The sequence below is a fragment of the Bidens hawaiensis genome, unplaced genomic scaffold, assembly GCF_021521415.1.
Source record: "Bidens hawaiensis isolate Kalapana, Puna unplaced genomic scaffold, B.hawaiensis_p1.1 tig00004733_1, whole genome shotgun sequence".
NCBI classification, from domain to species: Eukaryota; Viridiplantae; Streptophyta; class Magnoliopsida; order Asterales; family Asteraceae; genus Bidens; species Bidens hawaiensis.
Window position 1 is genome coordinate 1,098,666 of NW_027491292.1, and position 17,151 is coordinate 1,115,816.

Sequence of the window (17,151 nt, forward strand, 5' to 3'; positions counted from 1 at the left end):
ATACTCCTCCTACTCAAGCTTCGGAGGCTCCTACAACAGCTCCTGTCTCTGCACCACCACCAAAGAAGAAGCGTAAGACACATATCGTCACGGACTGTGCGTCTGCCCGTGTGCTTAACTATCCATATCACGATGACTCACTGATCGTATATGCTAGATATGATCAAAGAAATAAGGTTTGGGCCATCAGACGCTACAGCGGGGATCTGATTTATCTTACTCATCACAAGCTGAAGACTCTACCTGAGCTTGATCTAAATTACTTTCAGAAAGCTTTAGGTCCTGGTGCTATTGGGAGTATGCTGGAAAGTTGGGTCCCGACTTACCTGCAGCGTCAATCGAAAGTGAACTACAAGGACTTCGAGCCAAATAAGGGTCGCAGATACCGGAACCCAAGAGAGATAGACCCGGCTACCGGAGAGCCTCGCAAGATGTGGAGATACAAGGCGCCCAAAGAATTTCACGAGATCTATCATGGCGAGCCTTATCTTCCCAACACTCTCCGAGATTTCATTGCTTGGGAATTTGATAACAAAACCGGCGAGGTCATTATTCACTGCCGTGGTATGCACGAGATCAGAGTGTTTGACGAGCATGAGCTTATGGGACTACACGTTGAAGATGTAAAGAAGCTCTACAACAAGCCGCTGGGAACCGTCGAGGATCTGGGCCATCAGAATACCGATCGTATAGTGGAAGCCTTCAACAAGTTCGTGCGTAGACTTGTTGAACTTCCACTGACCGAGGACGAATGCCTGATATACGACACCGACGGGTTTCAATACTAAAGACTAGAGGGAGATTGTTGGGCCCCGTTTTATATAGTTAGTCTTTTGTATTGATTAAGTTATGTATTTGGGCAAATGGTTCATTTTGTACATTGTTTGGGCCTTGATCCTTTGTAAAGAAGCCCATTGGGCATTAGAAGTACTTTACTTCTCATGTATGCTTCCCTATAAATAGGAAGCATGCCATGAGAAGCAAGGTTGTTGAAGTTTAATATACAAAAAGAAAACCTTTTGCAAGAACTCTATCAGTTTCTCTCTCTCTCTCTCTCTAACCTCTCCTTTCCTTGACCGAAAATAAACTCAAGATCCGAGACCTCTTGGTTGCTTAGTGTGATTTCCGCTAGCACTAAGTTAGGTTGATCCAAAGACGTTGTTAGATCCACCCGAATAGGGACCTACAAACTGGAATGGGAAAGGAGGGGCCGCGATTCCACAAGGAAGAAGAAAACAAGACGGTTTTGGTAAACTTGTATAAGATGAAAATACTTAAGTAAATCACATGGCATCATTGTCACATTAGATGACTAAACGTAGGGCCATTGCCATGTAGCGAGCTCGGCCAATTGTCATAGCAGATGGATAGCGTCACTTGACAGCAGCAATTGAGGCTTATGAAAACAAGCGATTGCTCTTTAAGGTCAATCCGAATGTTTTGTCAAATAACATCAAAAACTTTCATTAATAAGTGGCAGCCTAAACCAACACATTTTGAGTACTGGATTTAACATAAAGCGGGTCTAATCGAAACACAAACAAGAAATTACTCTCGAAATACGATTTTTGCTCTACTTGACGCACATGGAAGCTCTAGCAACCCTTCTAGTGACACAAACTTTTTATAGCGATCAATCAAAATATCAAATTCTAACCGTACTTTCTCTAGCTTCGGTGACTTGGCCATGATAAGCTTCACAAAGTCTATTTCCGGCTTCATCCCAGTGAAGTTTGTGATCTCTAATTCACGGAGATGTTCCAAGCTAGTGTATGAATAGTCTAGTGGATCAAAGGAATCCTTAGCAATTTGTGACACCACATTATTAGGGTTATAGTGGCACAACTATTGAAAAGAAAAATACTTTTAGCAGAGTAAAAAATGCCAAAGATTGATATTTATTCATATAACAATTTATACTCATTTACCTCCAATTTAATTTTCTTAATATTTGGGGAGTTTGATATCAAAAGAAGGAGAAAACGTAACTCGTCTTCTTTCGCAAAAGACAAACCAACTAAAACAAGAACGTTGAGGCGGACTATCAAACTTGCAAACTTCAGTAGGATAACACCTGAAGCAAAGAGCTTCAACCACAAACAAATATTAGCATAATACTATTATTATACAAAAAAATAGCGGGTGAACCAATTTTGATACTTTCATTCTAAAAAGACATGTTTCAACTCGTGCCTGTTTTGACCCGAACAAATTTAATACTTGTTAAAGACGACCCGCTTTGACCCACCCGTTTAACATTGTTATTCCAGTTGCGTGCGATATGGCCAAGGGGTTAATGAGCTATACATTACCTTAACAGGACAACGACTCATATGTAGATGTTCAACCAAAGGCAAACGCCGGAATAGATCAACAAACTTAAAAGACCCTTCACCCAAGAAACACGTATCATCTTCGATCTGCAGTCAATTAAATATATTTGAACTATGATACTAGCTTAAACATAGAAGCCTTTGTTAAAGTGGTGTTAATACTAAATAGTTCTTACCAGATTGAAGTTCTTAATTAAAGGGCAACAACTTAGAAACTGTAGAAGCGCGCTTTTGCTTATGTGGACATCGTAAAAGCATAAGCTTGTTAGCCTGCCAAATGTGGAAAGTTGTTGAAGGATGAATTGTACACCTTTGGAGTGTCAAGTGAGTTAAGCTCTGCAACGAAAAGAAAGACGAGGGTAGCCGATAGCAATCACCAAACCCTATAAGAAGTGTAAACTTCTCAAGGGCTTTGCTTCTTGATAGATGAAGTATCATCTGGTCAAACTCACAACAACTTTTTAGTTGAGGGATATGAAGTGATAACTCGAGCACAGGACACTGGTGTAGTAACAATACTGTGTAGATATCAAGGAAGACTTTATGCTTTCCGGCCGGTACCCATCGTTGCCAAATGTGACTGTTGAACTCAAGTTTGGGAATGCTTGCACAATGATACCGCCACTTCCTAGACAAAACGCTAGTTCTAAATGCATCTCGTATGGGCATAGAAGTAAGAATTGTTTGTATTATGCTTGAAGGTAGGTTGCTGATATTGTCCAAAGGCATACACTGAACGTTCATCCTAGATAGTATGCAAGCAAATGGATCCAAATTTCAGAATGATTGAACCAGATATAGTATTCAAAAAGTCTAAATAACTACATGAAACATGTAGCTAGGCGGTGCCAAGTCAGTCAACTGGGAGTTGTGAGTACTCGGCCTAGTAAGGGAGTACTCATGGATTACTCGGCAGTCTGCGCCTGAGCGTAATTTTTGCAACCATTGATGAAAGTGAAGCTATACTTATTGAAGAAGATGATAGATGGACATAAGTCGCATTCTTTAAAAATATACAAAACTTGTACACCTATGGTTCATGATGTTGAGATTAATTAATCATATTCTGAAAACAAAATTTGCATGTAATTTACCTCTAGGGTTTCGAGGAGGGGGTGAACGTACGGCTGAAGAAAGGTTTAATAGGTTATTATAATTTATAAATGACTAATATTTTTGTATGGATCCCTCATTTTGAAGAGTATTACAATTTAAGTATTTTCTTTTTATTTTCTTTAGACCATTTTGTAACGAGGTGTAATGGTGTATGGTGTTCATAGTTCGATTTGCTTTATGGCAAACTGGTCGGAAATATATGTATGTGTGTATGTATGGTGATGGATTCAAGATTTTTTCCATTGAATTCATTGTTTTTAGATGATCCAATTACATAAAAATTTTCAGGTCGATTCAAGTCGGGCATGTAAGAATAAATATATAGATATATATATTTATGTATGACCATCATTATCATGCATATAATAATAGATCAAAATTAATTAAATTATACCTTATTAATATATTAGTTAGGTAATTGTTAATGGACCAAATTACTCTTTCTTGCTAATCAAGGGTTTCTCTTTAGGTGTATATAAATACATGAAAGAGATTAGTTAACATCATAACAAAAACCTAAACCTCACATAATCAAATTCGTGACCCCTCTCTCTCTCTCCATAATTCGGTTTCATCAAAAACCCTCATCCCCATCACTAATATATATCCTAAAGGGGAACTCGACAAAAAAGCTGACAATCATGATGTCGTTTGGATCATTCTCATCAGCCGTGGCTACTCTCTCTGCTGTAACATTCATGTTTTCTATTACATACGTGAAGAACTAATTAACATGTGGTATCAGAGCGATGTTGATTAATCAATTCTTCATGTTTTCCATCAACTCATGATCTAAACCGGAAAACATGGACAAAAACCTGAAAAACCCTAACATAATTTTTGTTTTTTTATTAATTCATTTTTACATTGAAAACCAAATATAAATAAGCCCTGACAATTTTTCGGTTTTAAAATTCGTATCTGATATAAACCTAAGGTTTTTTTTTGAAATCTGATAAATTAATGATGTTCTTTGTGTTCATCACAGTTTTTCAAAAATCTCAAATAATTTGGTTCAAAATCTGGATTGTTATAATGTTTTTCCAATCATTCCAATAAATCCAGAAAAACACATCAAACCAGAAAACTTAATTCCAGAGATTAAAATTTTTCGTGAACGGTACACTAAAATTTTCCAGAATACTTAGTTTGATCCGCGCTAACAGTTGGTTGGCTATTAACTAATTAATGTTTTGTGAAACACTTAAAATATAAAATAATATATATATTAAGTAATTTTACAAAATATAGAAAAGGCTTGACTTGAATAAATTTGTTGATGTAAACTTTTGCCCAAAAATGATGTATTACATCTAACATATCATTCAAGTCTAAATACAAGTTACGTTAGTTTATCCTAACATGATTTAAATGTATCACTTCTGCCCAAAGATGATGTGTTACATTTATATCAAGCTAAACTAACTCATGCATAATTAAAATGGTTGTTTCACTTATGCACAAAGGTGATGTGTTACAGTTATTTTGCACATATACTTAAATAAAATTTAATTATGCCCAAAGGTGATTTATTTTTTAATTAAGTAGAACTTTTAATTAAAATAGTCTATTAGTTTAATGTTAATAATAGGCATTAATTATCACAACTTCATAATTTAAAATGGCCATTATCTATGCCTTAGTTTATTTTTCCCCTAGATCACTCTAAGCTTCTTCTAGTTTGGTATCTTAATATTCTCATCAAATTTCCATTAACAGCTCTGAATGGTGAAATTACACCATTAACTGGAGATAACTTTGCTGCCTGAAAGGAATCTCTTATGCTTAATCTCGCCTTCATGGATTTCGACTATGCTTTAATCGAGGATGAACCTCAAGCATTAACCGTTGAAAGCACTCCTGCTCAACATTTATCGTTCGAAAAATGGAAGAGATGTAACCGCATGTCTCTAATGCTTATGAAAAACTCCATTAGCATGCCAATAAGAGGATCCATTCCAGACTCTAAAGATGCTAAAACCTATCTGGATTCTGTGGAGGAGCAATTCAAAGGAACGTCTAAGGCGCATGCTAGTACTCTCATTCTCAAGTTGGTAACTACTAAGTATGATGGAAGGAGTGGCATTCGTGGGCACATTATGATGATGAACGACATGGCCCATAAGCTGAAGGTATTAGACATGGAGATCAGTGATGGTTTTCTGGTGCACTTCATCATGACTTCTCTTCCAGCTACCTATGAAGCTTTCAAGATCAATTACAACACCCATATGGAGAAATGGACTATAAGTGAGCTGATTGCTATGTGCGTGCAAGAGGAAAAGTGTATGAAGATAGATAAACTTGAAGTTGCTTATCTTGCCACCAGTTCCAAGAAGAGGAAGAACACTCATCCAAAAAAGGAGTTTGCTAAAGTTCAGAAGACTAATACTAGTGCTTCATCCAGCTCTCATAACTCCACTGGAAAGCCTTTCTGCAAGTTCTGTAAGAAGTAGATTCATAAGCAGAAAGACTGCCCAGACTTTAAGGAGTGGCTAGCTAAGAAAGGCAATGATCTCTTTATGATACTTGAGTCCAATAATTTAACTGTTCCTGCTAATACATGATGGTTTGATTCTGGTTTTATGGTTCATGTAACCAATTCTACTCAAGGATTCCTTTCAATCCGGAAGCTGGAAATAAACCAAAGAACACTAAGACTGGGGAATGATAAATAACTTGAAGTCAAGGCTGTGGAACCTTTACAATTAATAATGAAAACTGGTTCATGCATTAAACTTTATGATACCTTATATATTCCTGAGATTACTCGGAATCTTTTATCAGGATCAAGGTTAGACATGGACGGTTTTGATGTTTCTCATGGTCATGGCAAACTTACTATTTCTTTTAATTCTCAATTAAGTGTTTGGTTTTACCTTGAGCACTAGCTCCGGTGCCAATGGACACATATTGAGTGAATTGTGTATTTAGACTGGATGGGAACACTCGATATATAGAAAACAAGAAATCATAATTAAACCCTAAGCATGGGCTAAACATAAATAATACCCTAATCTAATATTTGTCAGTATCCAAAGGTAAAATTTTTGAACTGTTGTAGAAAGTGTTGCAAAACTTTAATGATATCAAGACCCTTGTGAGATTGGCACTATAAGATGTTTAATGTTATATAAAATTTAATTACATAAATGTTCCAAAGTCCATGATTTCAGCATATTAAACAATAATTCTTACTTAGGTGAATCAGTTAAGAGTCTAGCAGTTGAGAAAATTTGCCAATTTATAGTTTAGACATGAAATTTTGAGTTATTAATTTCAAAAAAGTTGAATAACTGGAATTACAAACATTTTGATAATGAATTGCAAACAATAAAGGTATAAGTGTTGATAATGCACTTCAAACGAAAATCGAATCAGGTTTGATATTAAGAAAGCCTAAAGTCTACATTTTAGATCAAACAAACACAATAACAATATGAAACTACATATCAGAATCTTTGAATTTGACTTTTAACAGTTTTCCCTTCATGACATTGACTGCAAAAAGGCATATGATTCATTGATTTATTCATTCGAATGTTATTTTACTCGATTAATTTTAGTTATGGCTATCGGTTTTGATTTTCAAAGATGTACTTTCGGCCCGTATCAGACAGACTAAACCAAGAGCTAGTCACTGACTTTTCAAAAAAGCAGATTTAGAACCAATATTTTAACTAAAAGAAGATAAAGAGCGAAGACTGCGTCAAGAATTTACCGCAAGCTAGCAAAATTCAACAACCATTCTAAATTCATAATCCATCGCATTCAAAGGACAAAACAAAGACAAGATGGTCCAAGAAAAAACAATCCAATCAAACGGGACTTATGGCCGCTCAAATGTGATTTTGGCTCTAGCCGATGCCCGTGAATAATGCACCAATCCTTTTAGCATCTTTACTTCACCATTAACATCAACCCGCCTGTCAATCACTATGTTTACTTTTTCTAGCATCGGTGACTTGGCCAAAATAAGCTTCACAAAATCCATTCCCGTCTTCGTGTAGGTGAAGTTTGTTATCTTTATTACACGCAGATGATCCAAGATAACGCATGAGTAGGCTTGATGATCAACAAGGTTCATGGCGCCTTGTGACACTGCTTCGTTTTGGTAATATTGCATCTGTTAATAAGCAAAATGCATTTCATTAAATAATTAAATTTAAAAATAATTTTTTTTAATATATAATGTCTATACTAACATATATACCTCCAATATTATTGACTCTATATTTGGAGAGCTTGTAATCAAAAGAAGAGCAGAATGTAAGTAGATATCTCTTGCAAAGGACAATCCAGTTAAATGAAGATATTTGATGTGGATTAGCGAGGACGGTAGCTTATGTGGCATAACACCTGTAGCAAAGCACTGTATCCAAAATAAAAAATTTAAACTATAAAATAAGATTAATGAATTGGGTTTATAATGTTTGACCAATTATGATCATGTTTGACTATGTTTGACCAAGTATAACTATGTTTGGTGAACTAAGGTGTGCAAAAATAACCGAAAACTGAATCATACTCGCAACAACAACAACAAAAAAAAAAACTGAACCGACTTATGAATTTGGTTTCCGGTTCAGTTATTGGTTCTACAAATCTTGCTTATTCAGACAGCCTCATTTGAATAAACCGAATAATAACCGGATTAATCAAATAACCGAGCTGAATAATGAGGTTTAGTCTATTAAATTCGGTTCGATTGGACACAAGTTTAATTCGTGCGGGTTTGTTTATATCAAAAAAGAAAAATCAAAACCGAATAAATCGAATCGAACAAACCAATAAGTAAAAGTTTATTATTTATTTTAAAATCATAAAAGTTTATTATTTATTTTAAAATCACCGTATAATAAATGATAAACTTTTTACTTATTTCAGTTGCAACATCTCTTGCAGATTTGCAGATTTTGCAAGTGATCTGCCACGTAAGTTATGTTCGTTAGCTAAAATCCGCCTAAAAAATATGACATATTTGTTTCTTATCACTAATACCCTTTCAAGTGGTATGAAATTATAAGTAATATATATGTATTACCTTGATGGGGTACCAATTCATACACAAATTCTCAGCCAAAGGTAAACACTCAAATAACTCAACAAAGTCGGAATTCCAATGTCCCAAAAGATGATTTTCATCGCCAATCTGCAAAAAAAAAAAAAAAAAAAAAAAAAAAACATATATATATATATATATGTATATAATATATCCAGATTAAAGAAGCGGAATATAGTGCCAAATACACCGAAAGGGTCAAATGCAAACAAAAATAAACTTTCATAAAATATAGTACCAGAGTTAAGTCGTTGAGCTGCGGACAACTGGAAATAAACCATAGGAAATCTTTAGCAGTTATGCTGACATTTTTAAAGGATAAGCTAACAAGCCTGCTAAACCCTTTGAAGGTTACCGGAGGTTGAAATGCAAACTTTTGGAGTTTTAGGACTGTCAATTGCTGCAACTTGAAAAAAGCCGGCAGTAGCTTATGGTCATAACCTGACCCAATGCAAAGGGTGAGTTTCTTCACAGTAGGATTCCTTGATAGGCGAAGTATTATCTGGTCAATCTCACAACTTCTGTTTAGTTGAGACATACAAAGAGAGAACTCGAGTATCGGGCCTTGATGCAGCAACAAGATCGGGTAAACAATGTACAGGAGTTTAAATCTGATTGATAAGGTATTACAAGTCGGTACCTGAAACACTGCATCATCAAACACGAGTTTGGGAAGGTTTAAACAGTAGTCCCTCCAGTTTCGAGATAGAATACTTGTCCTGAATGCATCTCTCATTGGCATAAGAGAAAGAATTGTTTGTATGATATTTAGAGGAAAGGTGCTGATTCTATCCAAATATAATCCTTGAACTTCCATCTTAGGATCGTTGCGTGAAATCGAACCTATCAAATGTTTAATACAACAATAAAGAGTTAAACGAATAGTCGCTTCATTAACATAAACTTAACTAGTTTTTTAATCTCATTTAGTAAAAAAAAACACATATGTGTAACATCAGTTATAGTCATTAACTCATGAAGAAATCTAACTATAGTCAAATCAAAAAGCAACTATAATCCCACAAGATTTCGAACTTTTACAAGTATTTGTTGTTGAAATTCTACTTCCTGTAAGAGCCCATCTTGTTATTCAATCATAACTAAATATGCCAGTGGTCAAAATAACATAATATTTGTTTATCGAATCTAATCAAACAACTACAAAAAAAAAATATATGAACGAAAAATGAGATCAACAGTTATTACACACTTGTCCTATTCATTCTATGTATACTTCCTTGTATATAAGTCATAACTAATTCCCAGTTACAAAACAATTATAACAAACAAACACAGGTAGAGCTGTAAACGAAACAAATCAAACCAAACGAAGCCATGTTCATGTTCGTTTGTTTAGCATTAAAGTTGTTCATGAATGGTTAATGAACTCTAACTGCACGGAAAATCTTGTCCGTGTTCATTCGTTTTTGAAATTGAACTTCTTCACGTACGCAAACAAACATGTACTATTTAACCAAAAAAAAAAAGCAACATTCTCAATCCAAAACATTAGACATAAGCATAATTAAATATAAAGTTAAGCAATTGAGATAATAATAATAATAATAATAATAATAATAATAATCATAAACATAATCATCCCCCAATCGGCGGTTTTCTAATAATGTCAACAAAACACAAGCTAGATTTATTGTTAGTTAAAGCAAGACTTTATAAACGAAACCATTAACAAAACGATCTAAACATAAACAATAAAATTATAAAATTTAAATGTTAGGTTTGTTATTACAAATAAAATGTTATAAAAATATAAATCAAACCTTTAACTAACGAACATAAACAAACGAAAGTAAACGAATATATAATGAACACATTACCAAACGTTCACAATAACTATACATTGCTACCGACCACTGTAGGATCAAAATATTAGCATATTACACACTACTTGTTACTTAAGTCACTCAATTTAGGGTTTGCAGTGGAGGAAACAAGTCAAATAATCAAATTTAATTACACAAATACAAGATGAATACAGTTAAAAAGCTTACCTCTAGGGTTCTTTGACATTCGACAAGTTGAACTGGTGAAGAATATTATATGATTAGAGGAATTATATTATAGCAAAAGAAAATGAACGGTTTTATTTTGTGCGCCACGTATTATTAATAAATAAAGGACTTATTTGTTCAACAAAATTTGTCGGGATAATGTGTTTATTCACCAAACTCGTCTTGTTAGGACGTTTTGTTTGGGGTCAAGCTGACATTATTTGATTGGAGAACAAACGCGTCGGGCGAGTAGGAAAAATGACGCGACGACGTGTTTGGAAAGGACATTTACGGAACTCTTGATTTGTAACGACATAAATAGAATCTCTTCATATGAAGAACATTTTAAAAGTTTTCCCATATTGTGTGTTTAATAAATATAGAGTGAACTACGGTTTTCGTCCCTGTAGTTTGTTCAAATCTGCGGATTTAGTCCATAGTTTCAAATTTGAGATTTTCGTCCTTGTGGTTTCATTTCACTTGCAATTAAACCCGAATTCACTAATCCCGTTAATTCTGGTCGTTAAACCCATCAGCGTGTCCTTTACGTAAGGGGCAGTTTTGTCCTTTTTTCCCAAAATACACCCGAGTCCTTCACGTGACAGGACTTACGAGTTAGAACTGAGGTTTAACGAGAGTCATTGGATGAGGTGGTTTTTGGCCCCCATCTTATAACAACATGCCTAAATATAAAATTAAATCAAATCAACAACATGACATCTGTTATGAATATTTTATTATTCATATAATATTGTGATTATCAAGTACTAATATAAATTGACTTTCTCTCCAAGATTTCTACTTCTATATATATACTTCATGTATCTCATTGTAATACTATCTCTACCAATGAATAATATCAGTTTTTTTCTCCATACTCTTTTCTTCTCTTATTGTTGCTAATAGGCTGTTGTTTAACAACACGTTATCAGCTCGAAAGTACTCTCACCAAAATTGTAATCCACTTCCTGGTTTCTTGTGTACGTCAGCCACACGAAGCAACCATCAAACCTTGTCATGACCGACGCCCATTAGCACTATTAATTGCAGAATAAGGTATTGAATATACCCTCTTAAAACGTGTTTATATATTTTGTGCCTTATGTTATTGAAATTAGAACTTATCACACATGGTAAAATCGCCGACCAAATAGATCATTATCTAAACTAGCTTTTGGAGTTGATTACATATGATATTTTTGGTTAATATCTTGTTTAATAATTTGGTGCTCTCGTCTTCAAACATTTGCTTGTTTTTGATAGGTATGTATAGTATTATATACGCACATATCCCCAAAACGTTTATGAAAATCGAGTAAAATAGGGGAATGATAAACTCACCTGATCGAATAAGCCAAACGGAAATGAATACGACAAGAAAGCGGAAATCACGCTCTTCGAGAATTACCGACAAGAATCCTAATTAAATAATATTATGTTATGAATGAATCATGAAGGATGTAATACTTGTAACGAATTTAGGATTTCGATGTGAATTGAGTTATAATTATGATTGGTATGTTATGGATTGATCGATTGATCTCTAAAGATTATTATTATTATTAAATTATAAAAATCATTGTTTATCATAAAATCGGGTTTACGAATAATTAGTTTACATAACTATGAGTTAAGACCCACTATAATAATAAACGTCTAAATTTATAATTATAATAAAATTTATATCTTAAAATCGTTAACAAAACCTGATGGTGAAAACATATTAACATGCTTAATATTTTTATTATAACTTTGTGTAAAACGAATAATAATAATATATGTGTGTGTGTGTGTGTGTCTATATATAAATAATAAATATGAGCAAATTTATAAATACATTTTGACAACGAGAAGCCTTAGTAATAGAGTCGGTCTTCAAATAAAAATAGTAGTGATTCATTATTAATAAGATATACATACGTATATATATATACACACACACACACACCCAAAAACTTGTAACGAAACTAGCCGACCCGAAACGTTTAACTTTTATGACGTCGGTTTGAATAAATATTGTTTATTTAATATTTAATACTAATTATAATATATTTATATAATTTAAACAAGTTAAACCATTAAATAACAAGAATACAAAAAAAATAGGGGCTGGGCGGCTCGAACCCGTGACCTTTGGCCGGCACCCTGGCTTGAACACACACACACACCAGCTGCGCTGGTGTGCCCAGTTGTTAACAACATGAAACCAGACAGTTATATACAAAAGTTAAATAAACCCAAATTCACTTATAAACCCTAATTTTGAATTTAACCAATTCGTTCCAGATTTTTTTAATTAACGTTAGGGTTATTGCTAATCTCATCAAAACGAATTCAAAGATATAATTAATTACCTTAAAAACTGATTGATCGATGGCTAATTACTCACGGGAACCTACGGCCGAAGAGGATCACGAACAGGGCACCACAGACCTTTATAACTCAATTAACCATAGAGGTTTGATTCGCGACGGTAGGAGAGACGTGCAGACGCAAGGAATTGAATTATAACTCATCCTAGGTTATATAATTGTTTCCAGGTTTAGTCGGTTCAACTAAAGATTCAATACGCGTTATACCTGATCGTGTTTCCTAATTAAATGAGTCTGTTAGGCCGAGGATCGTGAGAAAGATCATAAACTTGATTCAATTCCAAGTTTAGAACGATAACTATGCATCAAGTAACCTAAACGGGTCGCGGTTATGAATAAACGAGTCGTGGGTACGGGTTAACGGGTCCAGGATCCAATGGATTATAAAACATAATATTCAGAAATTGCAACTTGGTCCTTAAAGATTAAATAAGGAAACATTAGTGGACTAAAATTTAGTTTTGGGTGAACCGTGTATATCTTTCAAAGTTAAATTATATATTAAATAAATATATATTGTAAAAATGATTTCTCGATAAACGCCATCTTTAGTGATAAAATTTCCCGAATATAAAACGATTCGGGTTATGGATATAAGTTCGTTCGTTGGAAAACCGGAGTTGTTACAGTCTCCCCTACTTTAGGAAATTTCGTCCCGAAATTAAGGAAAAACCAAAACATCATCGTTTTGAAAACAATTTAAACTTTTAAGGAAAATATCATAACATAGAACTTCTAATAACCAAAGTAACGCTTCAAATGACAATCCGATAAGAGCACTTATATATAGGATCTCCACAATTATAGCAAGCACGGGTTTTAGGAATACTGGGTTGGGCAGGTGGGGTACTTTGAGCATCGGACGGTGCACGGCAAGTGTTAGCAAGGTGACCATAACGGTTGCATTTGGTGCACAAGCGACATGGAGATTGAGGCGGGTGATGGTAGTTGCAAACAGAGCATGACGGAAAAGATCCAGTATATTTCTTCTTGTTAGGAGCATCTTGGTTGGAGGGTTGTGGGTTGGTTTTGTTAACAGCATAATTGCGGTGGTTGGCTTTACGTTTGTGGTGAGAAGGGTTACCAGTGGGTTTTGTTTCGGCCTTAGCATCGGTGGAGGAATCAGCTTTGGAGTTTTCGGGGATAGGTTTAGCATCCTTACTAGACAGAGTTCCATCTCTAACATGATCATCAGACAGTGAAACAGCAAGGGTAATAGCTTCCTCGATGGAGAGAGGGTCTCGGCTAACCACAGCATCACGGAAGATCGTCGGCAATCCACGAATGTATTTACGAATACCACGAGCCAAAGGAGTCACAAGGTGAGGCACGATCAGGCTAAGTTCCTTAAAACGATTCGAGTAAGTTGAATTATCACCACCAATTTGTTTAAGTTCCCAAAACTCCGTCTCGAGCCTTTGCAGTTCATGCTCGGGACAAAACTCTCTCTTCATCGCATCCTTGAGTTCCTCCCAAGACATAGCCAAAACTTCATCAACACCATGTAAGGCTTTATAAGAGTTCCACCACGTGAGAGCTCGTTCTTCAAAGACGCTCGTTGTGAACCTAGTACGCTTATCTTCCGAGCATTCGAAGTGGATAAACTTGTTCTCCATTTGTTCAAACCAGCGGAGGAGCTTAGTAGCATTCTCCTCGCCAACATAAGAAGGGGGTTTAGCACTTGTGAAGTTCTTGTAGTGGAAATTGTTTGGTGTAGCCGAAGTAGCGGATCCACTAGAGTTGATATTTTGAAGTTGAGCCACGATCTCGGGTAAAGCAGTAGTGAATTCCTTAGTGATTCTAGCAGCCAGACGGCGATCATGAGGGGTCGACGAACGACGGTGGTTACGACGATGAGCGCGAGAAGACATTCTACGAGGATCAACAATAAAAATGTGTAAGGTGACAGGTGAGTTGTAGGAATGAGTTAATATGAAATATTGGGGATGCGTATGTATATGTGTATGTATGTATATGAATTAGTGCTAGTGAAGACTCGAGGATGAGTCAGGATTGAAAATAATATGTATGTGTTTGAAGCATTTATGTAGTTGAACAATGTTTATAAGATTTTCCAAGAATAAATTAATCAAACTAGTTGACCTCCCATGAGCTTTCCATGGCAATTTGAATGGCCCAACTAGATTAAGCAACATAACGTTTGTGAATTGGCCTCCCATGAGCGTTACATGGCAATTTGTTGACCCAATTCAAATAACGAGTAACATAAAATTGAGTTGTTCAGCCCATAAGCGTGTACATGGCATTTAACTGACCCAACTAATTAACGAATTATCGAATCAATGGAGTTGTTCGGACCATGAGCGTTACATGGCATTTAACCGACTCAACTAAATATCGAATCAACGAATCAAATACAAGTAGTTGGTGTATCTTGGGAATCACCCCGGACGATACGTTCCAATCAAATCAAAAATGATTTAAGAAATGAATAGTTGGAGTGCCCATGGATTTCTATGGATTTTACACCCAACTAAGCATTTAAAATACTTTAAAACAAAAATTTGGAAGTATAACCGTTTAGCCGATTACGGGTACCACTTGAAGTTATGTGGTTGTACGAGATTTGTCATACTCCCACGCTTCAAGGTGAAAGAGCAAAACACAGCACAGGAATTCTTAAGGAATTTCCCACAATAAAAGATAATCTACCAAAAATTAAGAGGATTTAAAAAAATTTTGAAAGTTGAGGCATAACTTCGGAGTTTGTGTGTGCGTGTAACAAATAAACAAGATAAATGCAATTTAAATAATTAATCTAAGCAAGCTGTAAACAATTTATTAAATAGCACATAAGGCAGTTCAGATAAACACGTATAGGGTTCCTAACATATGTCTAGGGCCATTTCTAACGACCTATCTTATACCCTTCGAGTCTGATACCAATCTGTCACACCCCAACCTAAGGCGGAAATGCCGGGGCGTGATCCGATTGCTCACAGCTCGAAGATACTATCATATATAAAATGTGACAATATCTAATTAATTATTTAATTCAAATAATACACAATATTCAAATACAACGATACAATTCAAATAAATAGATACAACCATTTTACATTCAAGTTTGTCTTCATTATAATCCTAAGGTCTTTCTAAATGTCCAAACTTCAATCTTCAATCAACCTGCATATGCGTAGAAAATGGAGTTTTGTCAACAATTATGTTGAGTGAGTTTACCACTAAGTTTTGACACCAAAATAATGTTAATATGATAAATAAGCAAAACGTAATAAATGTTGTAATGAAATCAAACCCTAAGCAAGTAAGTTGTCGATTAAACCATTGCCAAGCGAATCGGGCGCCGGTAAATCAACCATGAGCAAATAATGAGAATAAGACCGTTGCTAAGCGAATCGAGCGGTGGTCAATAGAATGAGATCCCTCTCCAAGGAGATATGTCAAGCGAATCAATACAATAACACATACGCACATAACAAGTAGATTTAATTAATCACACACAATTACATGTTTGCTATTTTTTTATAGGTATGTATATATAGATATGTATGTATAGTATTATATACGCATATGTCCCCAAAACGTTTATGAAAATCGAGTAAAATAGGGGAATTATAAACTCACCTGATCGAATAAGCCAAACGGAAATGAATACGACAAGAAAGCGGAAATCACGCTCTTCGAGAATTACCGACAAGAATCCTAATTAAATAATATTATGTTATGAATGAATCATGAAGGATGTAATACTTGTAACGAATTTAGGATTTCGATGTGAATTGAGTTATAATTATGATTGGTATGTTATGGATTGATCGATTGATCTCTAAAGATTATTATTATAATTTAATTATAAAAATCATTGTTTATCATAAAATCGGGTTTACGAATAATTAGTTTAAATAACTATGAGTTAAGACCCACTATAATAATAAACGTCTAAATATATAATTATAATAAAATTTATATCTTAAAATCGTTAACAAAACCCGATGGTGAAAACATATTAACATGCTTAATATTTTTATTATAACTTTGTTTAAAACGAATAATAATAATATATGTGTATATTTATATATATATATATATATATATATATATATATTTATATATAATATATATTTAATAAATATGAGCAAATTTATAAAAACATTTTGACAACGAGAAGCCTTAGTAATAGAGTCGGTCTTTAAATAAAAATAATAATGATTCATTATTAATAAGATATACATACATACATACATACATATATATATACATAAACACACCCAAAA

At 34.5% G+C, this 17,151-nt stretch overlaps 3 protein-coding genes across 3 annotated transcripts; 1 reads left to right on the plus strand and 2 right to left on the minus strand.

The window, feature by feature from the left end:
• Positions 1–1,548: 1,548 nt before the first annotated feature.
• LOC143627722 (F-box/FBD/LRR-repeat protein At1g13570-like) lies at positions 1,549–4,149 on the minus strand. Its single transcript, XM_077097484.1, has 4 exons — positions 4,087–4,149; positions 2,313–2,420; positions 1,929–2,087; positions 1,549–1,845 (listed from the first exon to the last, which is right to left on the minus strand). The coding sequence occupies exons 1-4, from the start codon at positions 4,147–4,149 to the stop codon at positions 1,549–1,551; spliced, it is 627 nt and encodes a 208-aa protein (XP_076953599.1).
• A 1,099-nt stretch (positions 4,150–5,248) lies between these two features.
• LOC143627723 (uncharacterized) lies at positions 5,249–5,905 on the plus strand. The gene has a single exon (XM_077097485.1). The coding sequence runs from the start codon at positions 5,249–5,251 to the stop codon at positions 5,903–5,905; it is 657 nt and encodes a 218-aa protein (XP_076953600.1).
• Positions 5,906–7,204: 1,299 nt separating this feature from the next.
• Positions 7,205–9,328, minus strand: LOC143627751 (F-box/FBD/LRR-repeat protein At1g13570-like). Its single transcript, XM_077097507.1, has 4 exons — positions 8,750–9,328; positions 8,494–8,601; positions 7,663–7,821; positions 7,205–7,575 (listed from the first exon to the last, which is right to left on the minus strand). Exons 1-4 carry the CDS (start codon positions 9,326–9,328, stop codon positions 7,279–7,281), a joined length of 1,143 nt encoding a protein of 380 aa, XP_076953622.1. The 3' UTR covers positions 7,205–7,278.
• Positions 9,329–17,151: the final 7,823 nt, after the last annotated feature.

Excerpts from the sequence above, each read along its gene's own strand:
- LOC143627722 (XM_077097484.1), bottom strand. The coding sequence starts at position 4,149 with ATGAATGTTACAGCAGAGAGAGTAGCCACGGCTGATGAGAATGATCCA. Across the intron at positions 2,421-4,086 it reads ATCCAAACGACATCATGATT|ATCGAAGATGATACGTGTTT; the intron begins GTCAGCTTTTTT and ends AATTGACTGCAG. Across the intron at positions 1,846-1,928 it reads TTAAGAAAATTAAATTGGAG|TTGTGCCACTATAACCCTAA; the intron begins GTAAATGAGTAT and ends TCTTTTCAATAG.
- LOC143627723 (XM_077097485.1), top strand. The coding sequence starts at position 5,249 with ATGGATTTCGACTATGCTTTAATCGAGGATGAACCTCAAGCATTAACC.
- LOC143627751 (XM_077097507.1), bottom strand. The coding sequence starts at position 9,328 with ATGGAAGTTCAAGGATTATATTTGGATAGAATCAGCACCTTTCCTCTA. Across the intron at positions 8,602-8,749 it reads AGCTCAACGACTTAACTCTG|ATTGGCGATGAAAATCATCT; the intron begins GTACTATATTTT and ends TTTTTTTTGCAG. Across the intron at positions 7,822-8,493 it reads TGAATTGGTACCCCATCAAG|TGCTTTGCTACAGGTGTTAT; the intron begins GTAATACATATA and ends TTTTGGATACAG.